Source organism: Bubalus kerabau, chromosome 1 (assembly GCF_029407905.1).
Source record: "Bubalus kerabau isolate K-KA32 ecotype Philippines breed swamp buffalo chromosome 1, PCC_UOA_SB_1v2, whole genome shotgun sequence".
NCBI lineage: Eukaryota > Metazoa > Chordata > Mammalia > Artiodactyla > Bovidae > Bubalus > Bubalus kerabau.
In genome coordinates, this window is record NC_073624.1 from 136,270,017 (window position 1) to 136,289,871 (window position 19,855).

General features: G+C 36.5%; 1 protein-coding gene across 3 annotated transcripts in view; it reads left to right on the top strand.

The window, feature by feature from the left end:
- Positions 1 to 15,164, top strand: part of ZNF25 (zinc finger protein 25) — a 28,404-nt gene extending 13,240 nt beyond the window's left edge. For 2 of the 3 annotated variants that reach the window (XM_055589355.1, XM_055589351.1), the window contains exons 3-6: positions 8,935 to 9,061; positions 9,354 to 9,449; positions 11,183 to 11,246; positions 11,746 to 15,164. In XM_055589355.1, the coding sequence (XP_055445330.1) occupies positions 8,935 to 9,061; positions 9,354 to 9,449; positions 11,183 to 11,246; positions 11,746 to 12,799 (1,341 nt within the window). In that variant the 3' untranslated portion in view covers positions 12,800 to 15,164. The remainder of the gene's footprint in view (positions 1 to 8,934; positions 9,062 to 9,353; positions 9,450 to 11,182; positions 11,247 to 11,745) is intronic. The other variant, XM_055589341.1, reaches the window with a different exon arrangement.
- The last annotated feature ends 4,691 nt before the right edge of the window (positions 15,165 to 19,855 follow it).

The following is a 19,855-nucleotide window of genomic DNA, read 5'->3' on the forward strand; positions in this document are numbered from 1 at the left end:
GTGATAAGAAGGGCTCTGGGTTATTCTCCCAGAGAATCTCAGTCTAATCTCAGTCTAATCAAATGGAAAAACACTAGACAAAATCCAAATTAAAAGGCATTCTAAAAAGTATCTGTCTAGTATTTCTCAAAGTTGTCAAGGTCATAAAACACAGGAAAGACTGTCACAAACCATAAGAGATATGACAACTAAAGGCAATATAGTATTCTGAATTAGATCATGGGATGAAAAAAGGGACATTAAAGAAAAGACTGGTGAAAGTCTGGAGTTTGATTAAGTGTCCATTGTTCCAGCACTGCTTTTTGAAATGACTGTTTATCCACTGAATTTCTTTTGAATCTTTATCAAAATTATATGTGTGGTTCTATTACTGGATACACTATTTTTGTTCCACTGATCGTGAGTGTTTATCCTTTTGCTAATAACACAATTAATACAGCTTTGTGATAAGTTTGAAATCAGGTAGTGGATTTGCTGATATTTTGTTGAAGATTTTTGTATCATAATCATGAGAGATACTGGTTGGTAGTCAATATGCTGGTAAGTGTTTAACGATCAGAGTTTTGGGTACTGAGAGAGAAACCTGGTTTTGTATTCTTTACCAACTTTTGTGGTATAAATACCCCTGCTGTGGCTAATTTCAAGCTACAAAATAATTTTAATCAATTGCTAAAAATTTAACAACCAGCACTCTTGATCTGGTACAAACAGGTGCCAACCTCCACTGTAATTTTCTTTTATGGTAATGTTTCTGTTAGGTTTAGGTATCAGGGTAATATGAGCTTCATAAAATGAATTGAGAACAGTTCTCTCCTCTTTGTTTTATGGTAGAGAGAAAAGAGAAGTCAGTCATGTCTGACTCTTTGCAACTCCATGGACTGTAGCCTACCAGGCTCCTCTCTCCATGGGATTTTCCAGGCAAGAGCACTGGAGTGGGTTGCCATCTCCTTCTCCAGAGGATCTTCCTGACCCAAGGATTGAATCCAGGTATCCCGCATTGCAGGCAGACGCTTTAGTGTCTGAGCCACCAGGGAAGATTACATATAATTGGTATTGTTTCGCCATCAATGCTTGGTGGAATTCACTTTTGACACCATTTGGGCCTTAAGATTTGTTAGAAGGTTTTATTGCTTTTAATTGAAGTGAAATTCACATAATATTGACCATTTTCAAGTATACAATTGGGTACAATTTAGTATATCCACAATGTTGTGGGACCACTACAACACATAGTTCCAAAACATTTTCACCATCCCAAAAGAAAACCCCATTCCCATTAAACAGTTGTTAACCTATTCCCTCTCCTAGCCCTTGTCTCTGTGCATTTACCCATTCTGAATATTTCATGTAAGTGGAATCATATAATATGTACCTTTTCTGTTTGGCTTCTTTCATTTAGCATGTTTTCCAAATTCATTCACCCTATACCTTGTATCAATACATCATTTTTATGAAAAATAATATTCCATTGTATGTTTATACCACAATTGTTTATCAGTTCATCCATTGATTGAGATTCAGGTGGCTTTCACTTTTTGGCTTTTGTGAATAGTGCCACTATAGCTTTTGTGTATGAGTATTTGTTTTCAAATCTGTTGGGTATGTATCTAGAAGTGGAATTGATGGGTTGTAGCCTTTGACTGTGTGGATCACAATAAACTGTGGAAAATTCTGAAAGAGATGGGAATACCAGACCACCTGACCTGCCTCTTGAGAAACATGTATGCATGTCAAGAAGCAACAGTTAGAACTGGACATGGAACAACAGACTGGTTCCAAACAGGAAAAGGAGCATGTCAAGGCTGTATATTATCACCCTACTTATTTAACTTATATGCAGAGTACATCATAAGAAACACTGGGCTGGAAGAAATACAAGCTGGAATCAAGATTGCTGGAAAAAATAATAATAACCTCAGATATGCAGATGACACCACTCTTATGGCAGAAAGTGAAGAAGAACTAAAGAGCCTCTTGATGAAAGTGAAAGAGGAGAGTGAAAAAGTTGACTTAAAGCTCAACATTCAGAAAACTAAGATCATGGCATCTGGTCCCATCACTTCATGGGGAAACAGTGGCTGACTTTTATTTTGGGGGGGGTCCAAAATCACTGCAGATGGTGACTGCAGCCATGAAATTAAAAGATGCTTACTCCTTGGAAGGAAAGTTATGACCAACCTAGATAGCATATTAAAAAGCAGAGACATTACTTTGCCAACAAAGGTCTGTCTAGTCAAGGCTATGGTTTTTCCAGCAGTCATGTATGGATGTGAGAGTTGAACTGTGAAGAAAGCTGAGTGCCGAAGAATTGATGCTTTTGAACTGTGGTGTTGGAGAAGACTCTTGAGAATCCCTTGGACTGCAAGGAGATCCAACTAGTCCATCCTAAAGGAGATCAGTCCTGGGTGTTCTTTGGAAGGACTGATGCTAAAGCTGAAACTCCAATACTTTGGCCACCTCATACAAAGAGTTGACTCACTGGAAAAGACTCTGATGCTGGGAGGGATTGGGGGCAGAAGGAGAAGGGGACGACAGAGGATGAGATGGCTGGATGGCATTACCAACTCGATGGACATGAGTTTGAGTGAACTTTGGGAGTTGGTGATGGACAGGGAAGCCTGGCGTGCTGCAATTCATGGGGTCGCAAAGAGTTGGACACGACTGAGTGACTGAACTGAACCAAATGGTAATTGTATATTTAACTTTTCGAGTTATTGATGAACTTTTCCATAGCAGCTGTACCATTTTTTATTCCCACAAGCAATGTATAAGGATTACAATTTCTCCACATCCTCCCCATTACCTGTTATTTTCTGGTGTTTTTTTTTTAAACACCCATAATAAGGAATGGGAAGTGGTATCATCGTGGTTTTGATTTGGCTTTTCCCTGAAGACTAATGATGATGTTGAGCATCTTTTCATGTGCTCATTTGTATAACTTAAAGAAATGTCTGCTCAATTTCTTTGCTCATTTTTTGTTGGGGTTACCTTTTTTGTTATTGAATTTTTAAGTATATTTTATATATTCTGGATAATATACCTTTATCAGATATATGGTTTGCAAATATTCTATTCTGTGAGTTATATTTTTTCCTGTTTTGGTACTATTCTATGATGCATGCAAATTTTAATTTATTTATTATATTTTCTTGGTTGCCACACTGTGTGGCATATGGGATCTTAGTTCCCAAACCAGGGATCAAACCCATGCCCCTTCTATTGGAACTACAGAGTCTTAACACTAGATCACCAAGGAAGTCCCTATAAAAGTTTTAAAGTTGGTAAGATCAGTTTATTTTTCTTTTAATGCTTGTACTTTTTGGTGTCATATCTTGAATCTTTTGTCAAATTCAAGATAAGGAAATTTATTCCTATGTTTTCTTCTGAGTTTTATATTTTTAGCTCAATATTTAGGTCAATGATCTATGTTGTATCAGTTTTTTTATAAGTAGTGAAGTAGAGGTCAAGTTTTCTTCTTATGCATGTGGTCATCTAGTTGCCAGTGGCATTTGTTGAAGAAATTATTCTTTCTCCATTGAATGGTCTTGTCTTCCTTGTTGAAAATGAGGTGGCCATAGATGTATGGTTTTATTTTCAGACTCTCGTTTCTATCTATTGGACAATATGTCTGTCTTTATGCCAGTCACACTGTTTTGATACTGAAGCTATAACAGTAAGATTTTTTTTTAATTTTTTAGTATAAATTTATTTATTTTAATTGCAGGCTAATTACTTTACAATATTGTATTGGTTTTGCCATACATTGACATGAATCCGCCACGGGTGTACATGCGTTCCCCACCCTGAACCCCTCTCCCATCTCCCTCCCCATAGTATCCCTCTGGGTCATCCCAGTGCACCAGCCCTGAGCATCCTGTATCATGCATCGAACCCGGATTGGCGATTCGTTTCATATATGATAATATACATGTTTCAGTGCCATTCTCCCAAATCATCCTACCCTCGCCCTCTCCCACAAAGTCCAAAAGACGGTTCTATGCATCTGTGTCTCTTTTGGTGTCTCGCTTACAGGGTTAACGTTACCATCTTTCTAAATTCCATATATATGTGTTAGTATACTGTATTGGTGTTTTTCTTTCTGGCTTACTTCACTCTGTATAATTGGCTCCAGTTGCATCCACCTCATTAGAACTAATACAAATGTATTCTTTTTAATGGCTGAGTAATACTTTATTGTGTATATGGAGAAGGCAATGGCACCCCACTCTAGTACTCTTGCCTGGAAAATCCCATGGACAGAGGAGCCTGGTAGGCTGCAGTCCATGGGGTCGTGAAGAGTCGAACATGACTGAGTGATTTCACTTTAACTTTTCACTTCATGCACTGGAGAAGGAAATGGCAACCCACTCCAGTGTTCTTCCCTGGAGAATCCCAGGGGCGGGGGAGCCTGGTGGGCTGCCATCTATGGGGTTGCACAGAGTCAGACATGACTGAAGCAACTTAGCAGCAGCAGCAATACTCCATGGTGTATATGTACCACAGCTTTCTTACCCATTCATCTGCTGATGGACATCTAGGTTGCTTCCATGTCCTGGCTATTATAAACAGTGCTGCGATGAACATTGGGGTACGCATGTCTCTTTCAATTCTGGTTTCCTCGGTGTGTATGCCCAGCAGTGGGATTGCTGGGTCATAAGGCAGTTCTATTTCCAGTTTTTTAAGGAATCTCCACACTCTTCTCCATAGTGCCTGTACTAGTTTGCATTCCCACCAACAGTGTAAGAGGATTCCCTTTTCTCCACACCCTCTCTAGCATTTATTGCTTGTAGACTTGCATAGCAGCCATTCTGACTGGCATGAAATGGTACCTCATTGTGGTTTTGATTTGCATTTCTCTGATAATGACTGATGTTGAGCATCTTTTCATGTGTTTGTTAGCCATCTGTATGTCTTCTTTGGAGAAATGTCTGTTTAGTTCTTTGGCCCATTTTTTGATTGGGTCATTTATTTTTCTGGAATTGAGCTTCAGGAGTTGCTTGTATATTTTTGAGATTAGTTGTTTGTCAGTTGTTTGATTTGCTATTATTTTCTCCCATTCTGAAGGCTGTCTTTTCACCTTGCTTATAGTTTCCTTTGTTGTGCAGAAGCTTTTAATTTTAATTAGGTCCCATTTGTTTATTTTTGCTTTTATTTGCAATATTCTGGGAGGTGGGTCATAGAGGATCCTGCTGTGATTTATGTCAGAGCGTGTTTTGCCTATGTTCTCCTCTAGGAGTGTTATAGTTTCTGGTCTTATGTTTAGATCTTTAATCCATTTTGAGTTTATTTTTGTGTATGGTGTTAGAAAGTGTTCTAGTTTCATTCTTTTACAAGTGGTTGACCAGTTTTCCCAGCACCACTTGTTAAAGAGATTGTCTTTTCTCCGTTGTATATTCTTGCCTCTTTTATCAAAGATAAGGTGTCCATAGGTGCATGGATTTACCTCTGGGCTTTCTATTTTGTTCCATTGATCTATATTTCTGTCTTTGTGCCAGTACCATACTGTCTTGATGACTGTGCCTTTGTAGTAGAGCCTGAAGTCAGGCGGGTTGATTTCCTCCAGTTCCACTCTTCTTTCTCAAGATTGCTTTGGCTATTCGAGGTTTTTTGTATTTCCATACAAATTGTGAAATTATTTGTTCTAGCTCTGTGAAAAATACCATTGGTAGCTTGATAGGGATTGCATTGAATCTATAGATTGCTTTGGGTAGTATACTCATTTTCACTATATTGATTCTTCCAAACACGGTATATTTCTCCATCTATTAGTGTCCTCTTTGATTTCTTTCACCAGTGTTTTATAGTTTTCTATATATAGGTCTTTTGTTTCTTTCGGTAGATATATTCCTAAGTATTTTATTCTTTTCGTTACAATGGTGAATGGAATAATTTCCTTAATTTCTCTTTATATTTTCTCCTTATTAGTGTATAGGAATGCAAGGGATTTCTCTGTGTTGATTTTATATCCTGCAACTTTACTATATTCATTGATTAGCTCTAGTAATTTTATGGTGGAGTCTTTAGGGTTTTCCATGTAGAGGATCATGTCATCTGCAAACAGTGAGAGTTTTATTTCTTCTTTTCCAATTTGGATTCCTTTTATTTCTTTTTCTGCTCTGATTGCTGTGGCCAAAACTTCCAAGACTATGTTGAATAGTAGTGGTGAGAGTGGGCACCCTTGTCTTGTTCCTGACTTTAGGGTCGAAATGCTTTCAGTTTTTCAGCATTGAAGATAATGTTTGCTGTGGGTTTGTCATATAGCTTTTAATATTTTGAGGTATGTTCCTTCTATTCCTGCTTTCTGGAGGGTTTTTATCATAAATGGATGTTGAATTTTGTCAAAGGCTTTCTCTGCATCTATTGAGATAATCATATGGCTTTTATTTTTCAATTTGTTAATGTGGCGTATTACATTGATTGATTTGCAGATATTGAAGAATCCATGCATCCCTGGATAAAGCCCACTTGGTCATGATGTATGATCTTTTTAATGTGTTGTTGGATTCTGTTTGCTAGAATTTTGTTAAGGATTTTTGCATCTATGTTCATCAGTGATATTGGCCTGTAGTTTTCTTTTTGTGTGTCATCTTTTAACAGTAAGATTTTAAATAAGTGGGAGTCCTTTGATTGTTTCTTTCCCAATTTTGTTTCACTGTTAGAGACTCCTTGCAATTCCATATAAATTTGAGGATTGGCTTTTCTATTTCTGTGCAGGAGTCATTTAGATTTTAAGAGCAATTTCATTGATTCTATAAATTCGTTTGAGTAGTACTGTCACCTGAACTATATTAAGTCTTACAGTCTATGAACACATACTATCATTTCTTTTATTTAGGTCTTCTTTAATACTTCCAGCGATGTTTTGCAGTTTTCAGTGTGTAAGTCTTGTATACTCCTTGAGTAGATTTATCCCTAGGTATTTTATTCTTTTTGATGCTACATTAAATGGAATTGTCTTAATTTCTCTTTTGGATTTTCATTACTGGTAAATAGAAACACAACTGATGTTTGTGTGTTGATCTTATAATTCTGAAATGTGCTGACTTTGTTTATTAGCTCTATTTTTGTGGATTCTTAGGGATATTCTATATGTAGTTTTGTCTTTCACTACGGAGTATAAAGTTAGCTGGGATAGAGATGGATTAAAAATATTATCATTTTGAGGTAGTTTCCTTCTATTTCTAGTCTACTAAATGTTTTTACCATGAAAGTGTTGAATTTTGTCAAACACTTTTTTGTATCATCTGAAATGATCTTCTACTTTTCCCCCATTTGCTCTGTTAATGAAATTTATTGACTTTAGTGTGTTGAGCCATTCTTGCATTCCTGGGATAAATCACACAAAGTCACAGTGTAAATTATAACCTAATTTTTTAATTTTGCTTGATTTGATTTACTAGTAACTTGTTAAAGGTATTCATAAAAGATATTGTTATTGGGTAGAATGCTTTCTGAACTTCATTTAATCCTTTTTCTGAGGTTTTGTCTTGTTCTTTTGTGTGGAACATGTTTCTCTGTCTCATTTTGCTTAATCCTCTGTTTTTATATCTATGCATTTGTTAAGTTGATTACATTTCCCAATCTTAGAGAAGTAACCTTATATGGAGATGTTCTGAGAAACCCAGCAATATATGCTTCTCTTATCATCAGAGCTATGAGCTCTAAGGGCTCCTTATGTATGGGCTACATGAATCCTTCCTTATTGTGGGCTTGACTGTTGTGGGCAAACTAGCAGCCAGGGTTGACTCTCAGCTCTGTTGGAAGCCAGATCCTGCCTCATGCAGTGGCTACTGGCCCACTGTTGCGGGAAGCTGGGTCCCTGCCTGGCTGGCTGCATGTCCTATGGGGTTCCTGGACTGGGACCCAATGCAGCTGGCAGAATAGCCTGAAGTGTACTGGGATTGGTGACGGCTCACTGGTCGGCCAGTAAGCCTCTAGCACTAATAGGCTAGAGGGAGGATTCCAAAATGGTGCTTATTAGAACCAATGTCCTTATGGTAGAACAAGCTTCCAAAGTGGCTGCTACCAGTGTCTGTGTCTTCAAGAGAAGTTCCAGTTGCCTCCTGACTCTCCAAGAGGCTCTCCAAGATCTGTAAATGGGTCTGAGCCAGCCTCACTTCAGATTACTGCCTCTGCACTATGATTTGGACCAGGTGAGGTTTTGCATGTGTCCTTTAGAGTGGAGTGTCTGTTTTCTATAGTCCTCTGGCTCTCAAGTTTTACTGGCCTACAAAGCCAGGTGTTCTGGGGGGTTTGTCTTCCTGGTGCAGGACCCCTCAGCAGGGGAGCCCAATGTGGGGCTTGGACCTCTGACTCCTTGGGGAGAACTTCTACAGTTTTGACCAGCCTCCCATTTGTGGGTCACCTACTCAGGGATGTGGGTCTTGACTACTAGAGGGGTGTCTCCACCCCTCCTATCTAGGTCATTGTAGTTCCTTCCTAATATCTTTAGTTGTAGGGAATCTTTTTTGCTACTCTTCAGATGATTTTCAAAGATAGTTGCTCTGTAAATAGTTGTAATTTCAGTGTGCCTGTGGAAGGAGGTAAGCTCAGAGTCTTCCTTCTCCACCATCTTGGTCATTCTTTTTTACCATCTTTTATCTTGTACATATTTCTGTCAATGCACCTGCTATGCATATTGCATTTATGAATTTAATCTTTGCCTCTCTGTTGGAATGTAAGCTCCTTGATGACAAGAATAGTTGCTTTCATTCATCTTTGTATCTCTAGCAGAGTTCTAGGCATGGAGTGATATCTTAGTAAATATATACTGAACAAATATTTTATATATGTGTAAAACAGGGTACAGGTAGCAGTATATCTTAACTCTCCAGAGTAAATCCTGTAGTTAACACATTAACAGCTAGTTTACGTGTCTTTTTAATGGTACTCTATTTTGATCACTTCCGTTTGAATTGAAATATGTTGTTTCAGGGACCAGTAACATTTAAGGATGTTACTGTGGAATTCACCCGGGAAGAATGGAAATTGCTGGACACTGCTCAGAGGACCCTATATAGAGAAGTGATGCAGGAGAACTACAGTCACCTCATCTCAGTGGGTGAGGAAATCTTCTGCATCTGTAACTCCCAATAGTTTGCATTTCCTTTCTCACTTACTGAAATTTGTAAATCCCCTGTAGGGTTGAATATTAGCATTGTTTTCAGGGTCAAAGTTGATGAATCCATTTTGGGTACCAGAAAAATATTTGTGTCCCCATGCACTCCCCTAATAGAATAAATTTGCCAAATCTATGTGAGACCTTCATTGTTCTGATCCTAACCTGCACTTCCTTATCCTTCAGAGTTTCTGTATTCCAAGTAATTTGTGTTATTTATCTTTTCTATTAATAGGCTATTGTGCAAATAGGCCAAATGCAATCTTCAAGTTGAAGCAAGGAAAAGAACCATGGATATTAGAAGTACAATTTCCACGTCAGAACAACCCTGGTAAGTTAGAAATTATAACTTGTATAAGGGGGTTGGAATTGGTGCCTTTGATTTTTTGAAATTTTTTTTTCAAGAATCTCTTTTTTAAATGTCCTTAAACTTTTGGAAATGATTGAGGATACTTGATCTGCATATGTAAGCAAAATAAATCACACCTCCAGTTTTTGTTCTCCCCATCTAAATTCTCTCTTTTGTGTGGGGCAGATGGAGATGGTTGATTTTTTGTTTAAAAAAACATTCCCTCTTTTGCTTGACATTTTTAAAGTAGATTTATTTCTCTTTCACTTAAACTCTCATTTTGTCTTTTTGCTAGAATTTCCAGTTACTTCTTGGCATTAAAGTATGCAGCTATAATCTTAAAGTGTTTATAAAATCTATCATAAAATTTTCAAGTGCCATTTTTCCTCCTTTCATTAACAATAAAATGCCTTAGATTTTAAGCACCCATTTTAATTTACTAGTCTCTCTTTAATCTCTGAAATTGGATTATAAATCATTATGCCTTTTATTAGCTATATTATTTCAGAGCTGATACAAAATACACCTAATTTTCTGTCAAGAAGTAGTCTGGCCCTTTATTGCCTGCTGCATCTTATTTTTCCTTGTGGCCCCAAAACATGTGCTCATCTTCATTTTATCTGCTCTCTTAAGTGCTTTTTATACTTAAGGTCTTATTTCATGAGTATCCCAAGTTAACCTTGCACACATCTCTATCAAATAACTTTGTGTTTTCCTTACAATTGCCATGAAATTCTAACCCAAAATCTCTACTTATAAGCTCACTTTTTTTCAAGCATTTAAAAATGAATAAACATGAAGGTCTGTAAAGATTCTAGAATGACGTTGAATAATTACCCTTTAAAGATCATGTAGAAAATTGAAGCAGAGATGTGGGACTTAAGATATAAAAGCAGAATAAGACTAGTGTTGAGTCACAGATGCAGTATGTGGCGGTATTGAAAATCTCTGGTGCTACAACTGAGAATTCATTCTGTGGGATGGCTTGTACTCTGCTTTTTTAAAAATCTTTTTTAAAAACCTTTTGGATGTATGTGTTTCTGGGTCTTCTGAACCAGCCAACTAGAAAAAGAAGAATTTTCCTCTAAACATGAGGAAATGGATATTCTGAGAAGGTCACTTTAATGTTGACATCTAGATTGTTGGGTATGGGCAAAGAGGAATAAAGTGGAAGTTTATAGTCTAATTACTAGAAATCCTAACACTATAAACTAGGTTTGAGTGGGTAAAAACCTATACTTAGCTCCTTCATCTAATATAATCTTTCCTTTGATATTCCCAGTGAACACAGTTGTCTACTAATTTTCGTTATCACCCTACTTACTATTCATTCTCCTTAATGGGCTCACATCATGCTCTATGAGTCTCACATTCTTGTTCAGCAGCACTTTGACTACCTTTTGTTTTCTGCTCCCTATTCTTTGTATTTTTTGGTGTTTTTTTTTTTTTTTTTTGGTCTTCACTTTCTCCTCCAAGTTTTTAAGGTCATATTTGTAGTGTCAAAGTTACTTGAATTTATAACTAGATCTCTCTCTCTTTTCTATAGCAGGTTTTAGTGTTATTTATATGTTTTTTTCTAAGCCACTGAGATATAGGAAGTTTGCACTTAAGAACTCCTTCATTTGAGAATAACAGCCTGAAACCTAAGAATCCACCCTATGACCATAATAATGTGTTAAGATGTATAAAGTATTAAATTTTGGATTCCTTTGTAGAAGACTTATGCAATACTCATGACCAAGGAGCAAGATGCCCAGAAAGCCAAGCTGAAAATTCAAGGCAAGTTCAAGAATTCAATTTTGAGATTAGAAGCTTTTTAAGAAAGGGTCTTAATAGGGGTACTGGAAGTGGAACAGCACTAGTTAACGATAAATGAGAAAACTGAAGCAAATTCCAAAGAACATAATCCAAATGGGAAAGCCCTCTTTCGTAATATAGACCTTTTATAATTCAAGATCAGGAAATTAAATTCTGAAACAGTCTTTTGATTCTTCTTATTTACATAATAATAGAGGCTTTATTATACAAAGTCAAGTTCAGGCAGTTGAGAAACCTGGAGAATATAATGTAAGTGACATACCTTCTACCAAATGTTAAACCACAGTATATGTCAACATAGAATATTCACAATGAAGAAACCCTATGAATCTAATGAATATTGGAAAAACCTCTAGAAATTGGTTCTCAGAGTTACTTGGAAAATATACATAGCAGACCCAACCCCCACCCCCTCACCCCAAAGTCTTATACATTAACGAATTTGGAAATTTCTCTCTAGGAATGGAGAACTCAAGAAACATCAGAAAACTCATACCAATGAGAAAACCTATAAATGTAATGAATGTGGAAAGTCCTTCTACCAGAAGTCTATCCTCATAATACATGAGCATACTCATTCAAAGGACAAACCCAGTGAATGTGAGAAATCCGTTTCTCAGAATGGAGACCTCACAAGACAACCAAAAACTCCTACCAGAGAGAAGACCTATGAATGTAAAGAATGTAAGAAAACTTTCTACCATCTGTCATCTCTCAGTAGACATTTGAGAACTCATGCAGGAGAGAAACCCTACGAATGTAATCAGTGTGAGAAATCCTTCTACCAGAAGCCGCACCTCATGGAACATCAGAAAACACACACAGGAGAAAAACCCTTTGAATGTACTGAATGTGGGAAGTTCTTCTATGTTAAGGCATACCTCATGGTACATCAGAAAACACACACAGGGGAGAAACCATATGAATGTAAGGAATGTAGGAAGTCCTTTTCCCAGAAATCACACCTCACAGTACATCAGAGAACACATACAGGGGAGAAACCCTATAAATGTAAGGAATGTGGGAAATTCTTCTCTAGAAATTCACACCTCAAAACTCATCAGCGAACTCACACGGGAGAGAAACCCTATGAATGTAAGGAATGTGGTAAATGCTTCTACCAGAAGTCAGCCTTAACAGTACATCAGCGAACTCATACAGGGGAGAAACCCTTTGAATGTAATAAATGTGGAAAAACCTTTTACTATAAATCAGACCTCACTAAACATCAGAGAAAACACACAGGGGAGAAGCCCTATGAATGTAATGAATGTGGTAAATCTTTCTCTGTGAATTCAGTCCTCAGATTACATCAAAGGACTCACACAGGAGAGAAACCCTATGAATGCAAGGAATGTGGGAAATCTTTCTCTCAGAAGTCACATTTTGTCATACACCAGAGAAAACACACAGGAGAGAAACCCTATGAATGTAAGGAGTGTAAGGAAACATTTTTTCAAAAATCAAAACTCACTGCACATCAGAAGACACACACAGAAGGGAAAAGCTTATAAACAATATCAATTGGAGAATTCTTCTGTCTGAATTTGTCCTTCAGAATAATCAGATAACTCACACAAGACAAAAACCTTATGAAATATCATCAATATGGGGAAGTTTTAGCCAATTCTTTCATCATAGGGAGAAATTCTATAGATCTGTTAGGGAGAAATTTTTACCATATGTCAGACTTGTACTAAATTTCAGGCAACATACATGGTAGAAACACTACAAATGGTAAAACATGAGGGAAACTCTCTTTCAGAAGTCATACTTTATTGTACGACATTTAAACCATACAGGAGAAATCCTGTAAGAAAAATGAATATCAGGAAATTTCTGTCAGGGTAGCCATCATAAATGAGGAACTTCTATCAGTATCCTGAGCATTCAGAAATCTTTTTATACCAGTTGGACTCATTAGCACATTCTAAAAGGAGATAATCACAAAGATTACTACATACATGGAAGGCTTTATCAAGAAGTGATGTTTCAGTGAATGTCAGATCAGTGATATAAAGTATAGAAACTTTTTAAAAAATATTTTAAATATGTGAAACCTTTTAAACAAAAATTCTAAGAGAATATGTACAAGGGAACTACTTACACTAGGAGTCATGTTGTAGAAATCTGATTACAATGTTGTTTTAAAGAAACCTGCAAATGTCAGGTATATGAAGTTTTGTAAAAAGCACAAATAAATTGGAAAATGTGATATCATTAACACATGTGAAAAGTCCTTTAGTACGTAGGACTTTTGCGTGAATGTCAGTGTGCTACAGAACACAGATTGTGGATGTTTGATGTGCACGTGAACCCATCCATAATTGTACATAGTGAAATATGTAGCCTTGTTTAGTTCAGTAACTTTTATGTATATGAAGATATCTCTCATTTAGTCTCAGCAGGGACTCCTGTTGTTAACAGAATGTATATTTAAGTGTAGTATTCTTTTAAAATTATAATGTATCTTTTTCCCCCTCTTTCTGAATGGATATGGATTTTACTGAACTAATCCTTCAGAAAGAATATAAAAATGTTTCTGTAAAATTTGCAACTCTCTTATGGTTGGCCAAATTTTACACTAGGGATACATTTATAGGAAAAAGGCTTCCCTGGTGGCTCAGTGTAATGAATCTTCCTGCCAATGCTGGAGATATGGGTTCGGTCTCTGGGTTGGGATGGCAACCCACTCATTCCTGTATTCTTGCCTAGGAAATGTCATGGACAGAGGGGCCTGGAGGGCTCTGGTCAATGGGTTCACAAAAGAGTTTGACATGACTTAGCAACTAAACAACAACAAGAAGTTCATTTTTAAAAACAGCTGAAAATCCCTACACAATAAAAAATAATACTATGTGAATAAATATCTATGTTAGTGTTGTTTTAGCAAGTTGCAGAGCTGTCTGAATTTATATTTTGTATGAGAGTCCTAAATGTTCTTCACTACCTTTTTCTTTCTACTAGAAGCAACATGACATAGAGGTTAAGAGTATGGACTTTTGACTCCTACTGCCCAGGCTGTTTCTAGTATGAGGCACACACCTAACCTCTCTGTGCCTCAGTTTCCTTTTTCATAAAAAAGCGATAATAGGATTGCTTTGAGTTGTAAATGAGTTAATATTTTTAAAGCACTTAGAGTAGTGTCTGAGACAAAGGAAGAGCTATATGTTAGATACTATCATAATAATTTGTATTTCTTGAACTATTCTGCAAAATAAAAGGTTGGCTACCAGCATTCGCCCCTCACTTTACTGCTGCAGTGCCTTGCTTTGATTTGGTTGTACATTTTTCTGCAAATGATTCAGATCTGGCCCACTGCCTGCAATGTTTTACCTTTCTGAATGGTTGAAAAAGATTATTTTGTGATGTGAAAACTATGATATTCAAACTTATGTGTCTGTAAATTCAACTTTTGTTAGAACTAATAAAAAATGTTTGTTTTGCCTGTGGCTGCCTTCACATTACAGTAGCAGAGCTGAGTAGGCTGAAGAAGACCATATGCCCCACAGGGCCTAAGATAGTTACTTTCTGGTACCTTACAAACTCAAGTTTTCTTAGAGCTGAAAACATCACAGCCAACATAGAGGTATATTTTTATATATGGTATGTGTTTCAGAAATTATGCATATATCAGTTTGTGGGTAGGTGGAGGTTTTTTGCAGTATCTTTGTTATATGCATTAAATATATATGTTACAAGACTATAAGCATTAGAATTTTTTTTCAAAGATATATTTTAGCTGCCGGACTGTCATGGCATCAAAACAAATACCCTGATGGAATGTAGCAGTAAATTATGAAATAAACATTGTCTAAATTAATTGATCCCTACTCACAGTATTCCTATATTTTCTTCTATGTCCATGGCCAGTTTTCCCTGTATCATTTTTTAATTTTCTATCACATAAATAAAATACATCTTTATGTCATACTTAACTAGTGCAACTGAACAACAACAAAAAGAATACCCAACTCCACCAGCTACATTACTAGTAAAATTACTTTATTGCCCATACTTCATAGAATTGTCAAATGCTGCTCCAAACTAAATCCTGCCATCTTATTTCCCCTTCCTAATAAAAAGGACTTTTATGATGTTAAGCTTCCATTTTGATTCATCTGATGCTTAATATTAATGAACACCTAGTATATTTAGTGATTGCTTACATCTTATGTATACTTTGTACTTATATAACTTCTGAATAGTCCATGGTAAACTACTGTTACCAGTATTCTATTCAGCTCTTACATGAGCATACCATCTTGATACATGTTTAAGAGGAAACAATCTCTTTAATGTTCTTTATTTCAATGTGAAAACAAATACATTGTATAACTTCCTTGGGCCTCTCAATCAAAAATTAATTCAAAATTAGTACTTTCTGGGGACAGTCCAATAACTGATGCAAATCTGCTTTCAGAATAAAGCCTGTACTAATAAAAAATACTTTTAAAAACTAATACTCTAGTAAGAGTAAAATGTTGCTAGTCTCCAAGTTGAAGAAAACCTGAGACACTGTTTGTTGGCCATAAGCCCCAAGACATGAACTAGTAACCACCAAAATTGATAGATCAGAGACAAGCAATCAGACACTAATAGCAATTAACCGGAGAATTTTCTCACTAGTGCACATGCTTATGAAAATCAGCTAGTTGTGACAACTCATTTCTGAAAGCCAAGCAACAGCTTTCACTCTGACACACTGGAAATTCAGCAAGTCAGCTATGGCCTACTCCAGTGACTACTACACTTTTTGAAAGAGCCAGTCAGTCCCTCAACACTCCTGCTTTGGAAAGTCTACAAATCCCTGAATCCCCCATTTCCCCAAACCTTGTATCATTTCTTTCTCTGACTGATTTACAAATATAGGCCTCTTTTGGTTAGTTTGATGGTCAAAGATGGACAGTATCAATTCCTTCCCTCATGCTATTCTATGCATAAGAGACAGATTCATTGCCCCATCTTCTTGAATCTGGATTGGTCTTGTGACTTGTTTTGGCTTATTAGCATATTACATAAGTGTCAGGCCTCCCCTTTAGGAAGTGTGGCAGCTTCCACTTTACTTCTCAAAGCTAATAACATGGAAAAAGTACAACTAGTCTGAGATCACCAATTTGTGAAGAAACTCAAGCTACTGGGGATGAAACCCCACAGTGCTGGACATACAAGTGAAGTTTTTCAGACCTTCCAGCCTAGCCCCATCACTGGCTAAATGCTAGCTGAATGAGAGGCTACAGATAATAACTAGTGGAGAAGAAAAATCATCCACTCTTATCTATAGAGAAATAAAAAGTTGTTATTTTAAGCCTTTTAAGTTTTAGGTGTTTTTGTTACACAGTAATAGATGGCTGAAACAGAAAAGCAGTAAGTCAAGCTTTTGGTTTCAAATGTTGGTTAGACTCTCCTTTCACAGTAATAGTTATGCAGTATAATTATCCCTTAGAAGTTTACCACCATTAATACTATGACAGTTATTTAGTTTCTAAAAAAGACTTACCTCCCAAACACCACCCTGTTTCCATGAAAGAGAAGCAATCTTGGCTAAATTAGACTATTTCATACTGCATGGTGTCATCCCAACATATCCAGACCTTGAAACTCATATAGCAAAGAATAAACCCCAATGGAAGGGAAGAATTATCCATACTTTTTTTTTTTTTTTTTACAATAAAGACTCTACTCAAGAAATTCAACAGGTGATAAGATCTTGCCTTATCTGTAAAGTTCAGATGTTGTTGGACACTCTTTCATAGAGTATTATAGGCATGGGCTATAAAGTTGTGTGTAGTTGACTGGTACATGGTCTCATGATAATTTAGGGCAGAGAAAATACTGGGTTGGTGTGAGATTGGTTATTTTGTATAGGAAAGATATGCTCCAGGCCTGGCTCTATCCCTTTGCTATCTCTAAGAAATGGCTAGCCCTAGGAGATAAAGTCTCTCTCTGGTCAGCAAGCTGTGTAAGATGTCAAAACATCATAAGATACATAAAATTTAAAAATATGATTAATACACTATGCCTTTAAAAAGCTTAATATTTCTCAGACTAAAGTTCTACAGCTGTTTATGATGATAAAGACAATGTGATTATATCTTAAAATCTCTATAAATTCTCATGAAATTGTTATTGAATGATCTGAAACTTAGATTGAATTTTCTCCTTACAGATTCCAAGTTGAGATTATCGAATATCTAGTAACATGTACACAGTCATATGCCCAACGGGTGAAAACTGCATTTCCAAAAGTGGTCACCAGAAACATTTATGCTTATATAATGAATAGGTTAGGAGAAGGCAATGGCACCCCACTCCAGTACTCTTGCCTGGAAAATCCTATGGACAGAGGAGCCTGGTAGGCTGAAGTCCATGGGGTCGCTTAAAGTCGGATACGACTGAGCTTCACTTTCACTTTCATGCATTGGAGAAGGAAATGGCAACCCACTCCACTGTTCTTGCCTGGAGAATCCCAGAGACTGGGGAGCCTGGTGGGCTGCCATCTATGGGGTCACACAGAGTCAGACACGACTGAAGTGACTTAGCAGCAGCAGCAATGAATAGGTTAAATATGTGAAAAGAGACACCAACCAATGTAAGCCTTAAAATCACACTGAAAAGGACCATTTTCTGTATTTACATTCTTAATCACAAATAAATGCTACAAGAATAAAACCATGACTGAACATTACCAGAATGTGTGATCCATTATTTATGTCTGACTTAGGGACAAATAATAAAACAGCTTAAACTGTACAGGTCTTACAGACTAAAAATTCACTTGCTAGAGAATGAATGCTAAGAATACTAAGAAATAAAACTGATGTTGATTATTACACAGAAAATGATGTGTCTGATTTAAGTTGGCTTAAAACTCAACATTCAGAAAACAGATCATGGCATCCAATCCCATCACTTCATGGCAAATAGATGGGGAAACAATGGAAACAGTGACAGACTTTATTTTGGGGGGGCTCCAAAATCACTGCAGGTGGTGACTACAGCCATGAAATTAAAAGACACTTGCTCCGTGGAAGAAAAGATATGACCAACCTAGATAGCATATTAAAAAGCAGAGACATTACTTTGCCAACAAAGGTCCATCTAGTCAGAGCTGTGGTTTTTCCAGTGGTCATGTATAGATGTGAAAGTTGGACTATAAAGAAAGCTGAGCACTGAAGAATTGATGCTTTTGAATTGTGGTGTCAGAGAAAACTCTTGAGAGTCCCTTAAACTGCAAGAAGATACAACCAGTCAATCCTAAAAAAAATCAGTCCTGAATATTCATTGGAAGGACTAATGCTGAAGCTGAAACTCCAATACTTTGGCCACCTGATGTGAAGAACTGACTCATTAGAAAAGACCCTGATGCTGGGAAAGATTGAAGGTAAGAGGAGAAGGGGGCGACAGAGGGTGAGATTGTTGGATGGCATAGCCCACGTGATGGACATAAGTTGGGGTAGGCTCCGGGAGTTGGTGATGGACAGGGAAGCCTTGTGTGCTGCAGTCCATGGGCTCACAAAGAGTCAGACATGACTGAGTGACTGAACTGAACTGACTGATCTGCAACTGAGACAAGTTTTCAGTTTGAGTCTAACGAAGTTAAATTGCCTACCAGAACAAAGTCATCCAGAGGAATTTAACAGAATCTAGAGTCTCCCCAAATAACATTTTAAATGTTCAGGATACATTATAAAATTACTCAACATATGAAGAACCAAAAAAATGTAACTTATTCTGAAGGAAAAAGATGACCAACATAGGCCAGTATCAAGATTACTCAGTGTTGGAATTGTCTGATAAGAACTTTAAAGTGTCCATTATAACTAATTCAATGACATAAAGGACAATATACTCATGATGAGTGAAAAAATAAGAAATTCTAGCATATAAATGATGAAAAAGTACAAATTGGAAATTTTAGGACTGAAAAACACAAAATCAGAAATAAAAAAATTCATTGGATGGATTTAATAGCAGGAACAAAATGGAAAAGCAAAGCATCAGTGATTTTGGAGAAGAAAAAAATAAAAGAAAATGAAGTATTTAAAGAAGAGGTAGGAAAAAAACACTGAAAAAAATAAATAGAATACTAGACCTGTATGACATCCAAAAGCCTAACATGCAAAATTTGAATCTAGAAATAGAGAAATGTACAAAAACAATATTTAATTCCATATGGGATAAATATGAAGAAAATCACATCTAGATATTTGAGAGTCAAACTTCCAAAAACATGAATAAAAAGAAAATATTAAAAAAAAAGAAAATATTTAAAATATCCAAGATATATTACACTCAGGGGAGCAATAATCTGAATAACCAAAGAACTCTCACCAGAAACCACAGGCAGAAAACAAAGCAATAATCTGAATAACCAAAGAACTCTCACCAGAAACTACAGGCAGAAAACAGAAGCAACATCTTTTAAGGAAAAAAAAAAAAAAGTCAGTCTAGCAGAAGTATCCTTAAACAATAAAAGCTAAAAGCAGACATTTTCAGATAATGGAAAACAAAGAGAACTCCTATATACCAGGCTTAAAGTGTAAGAAATGCTAAATGAAGTTCTTACA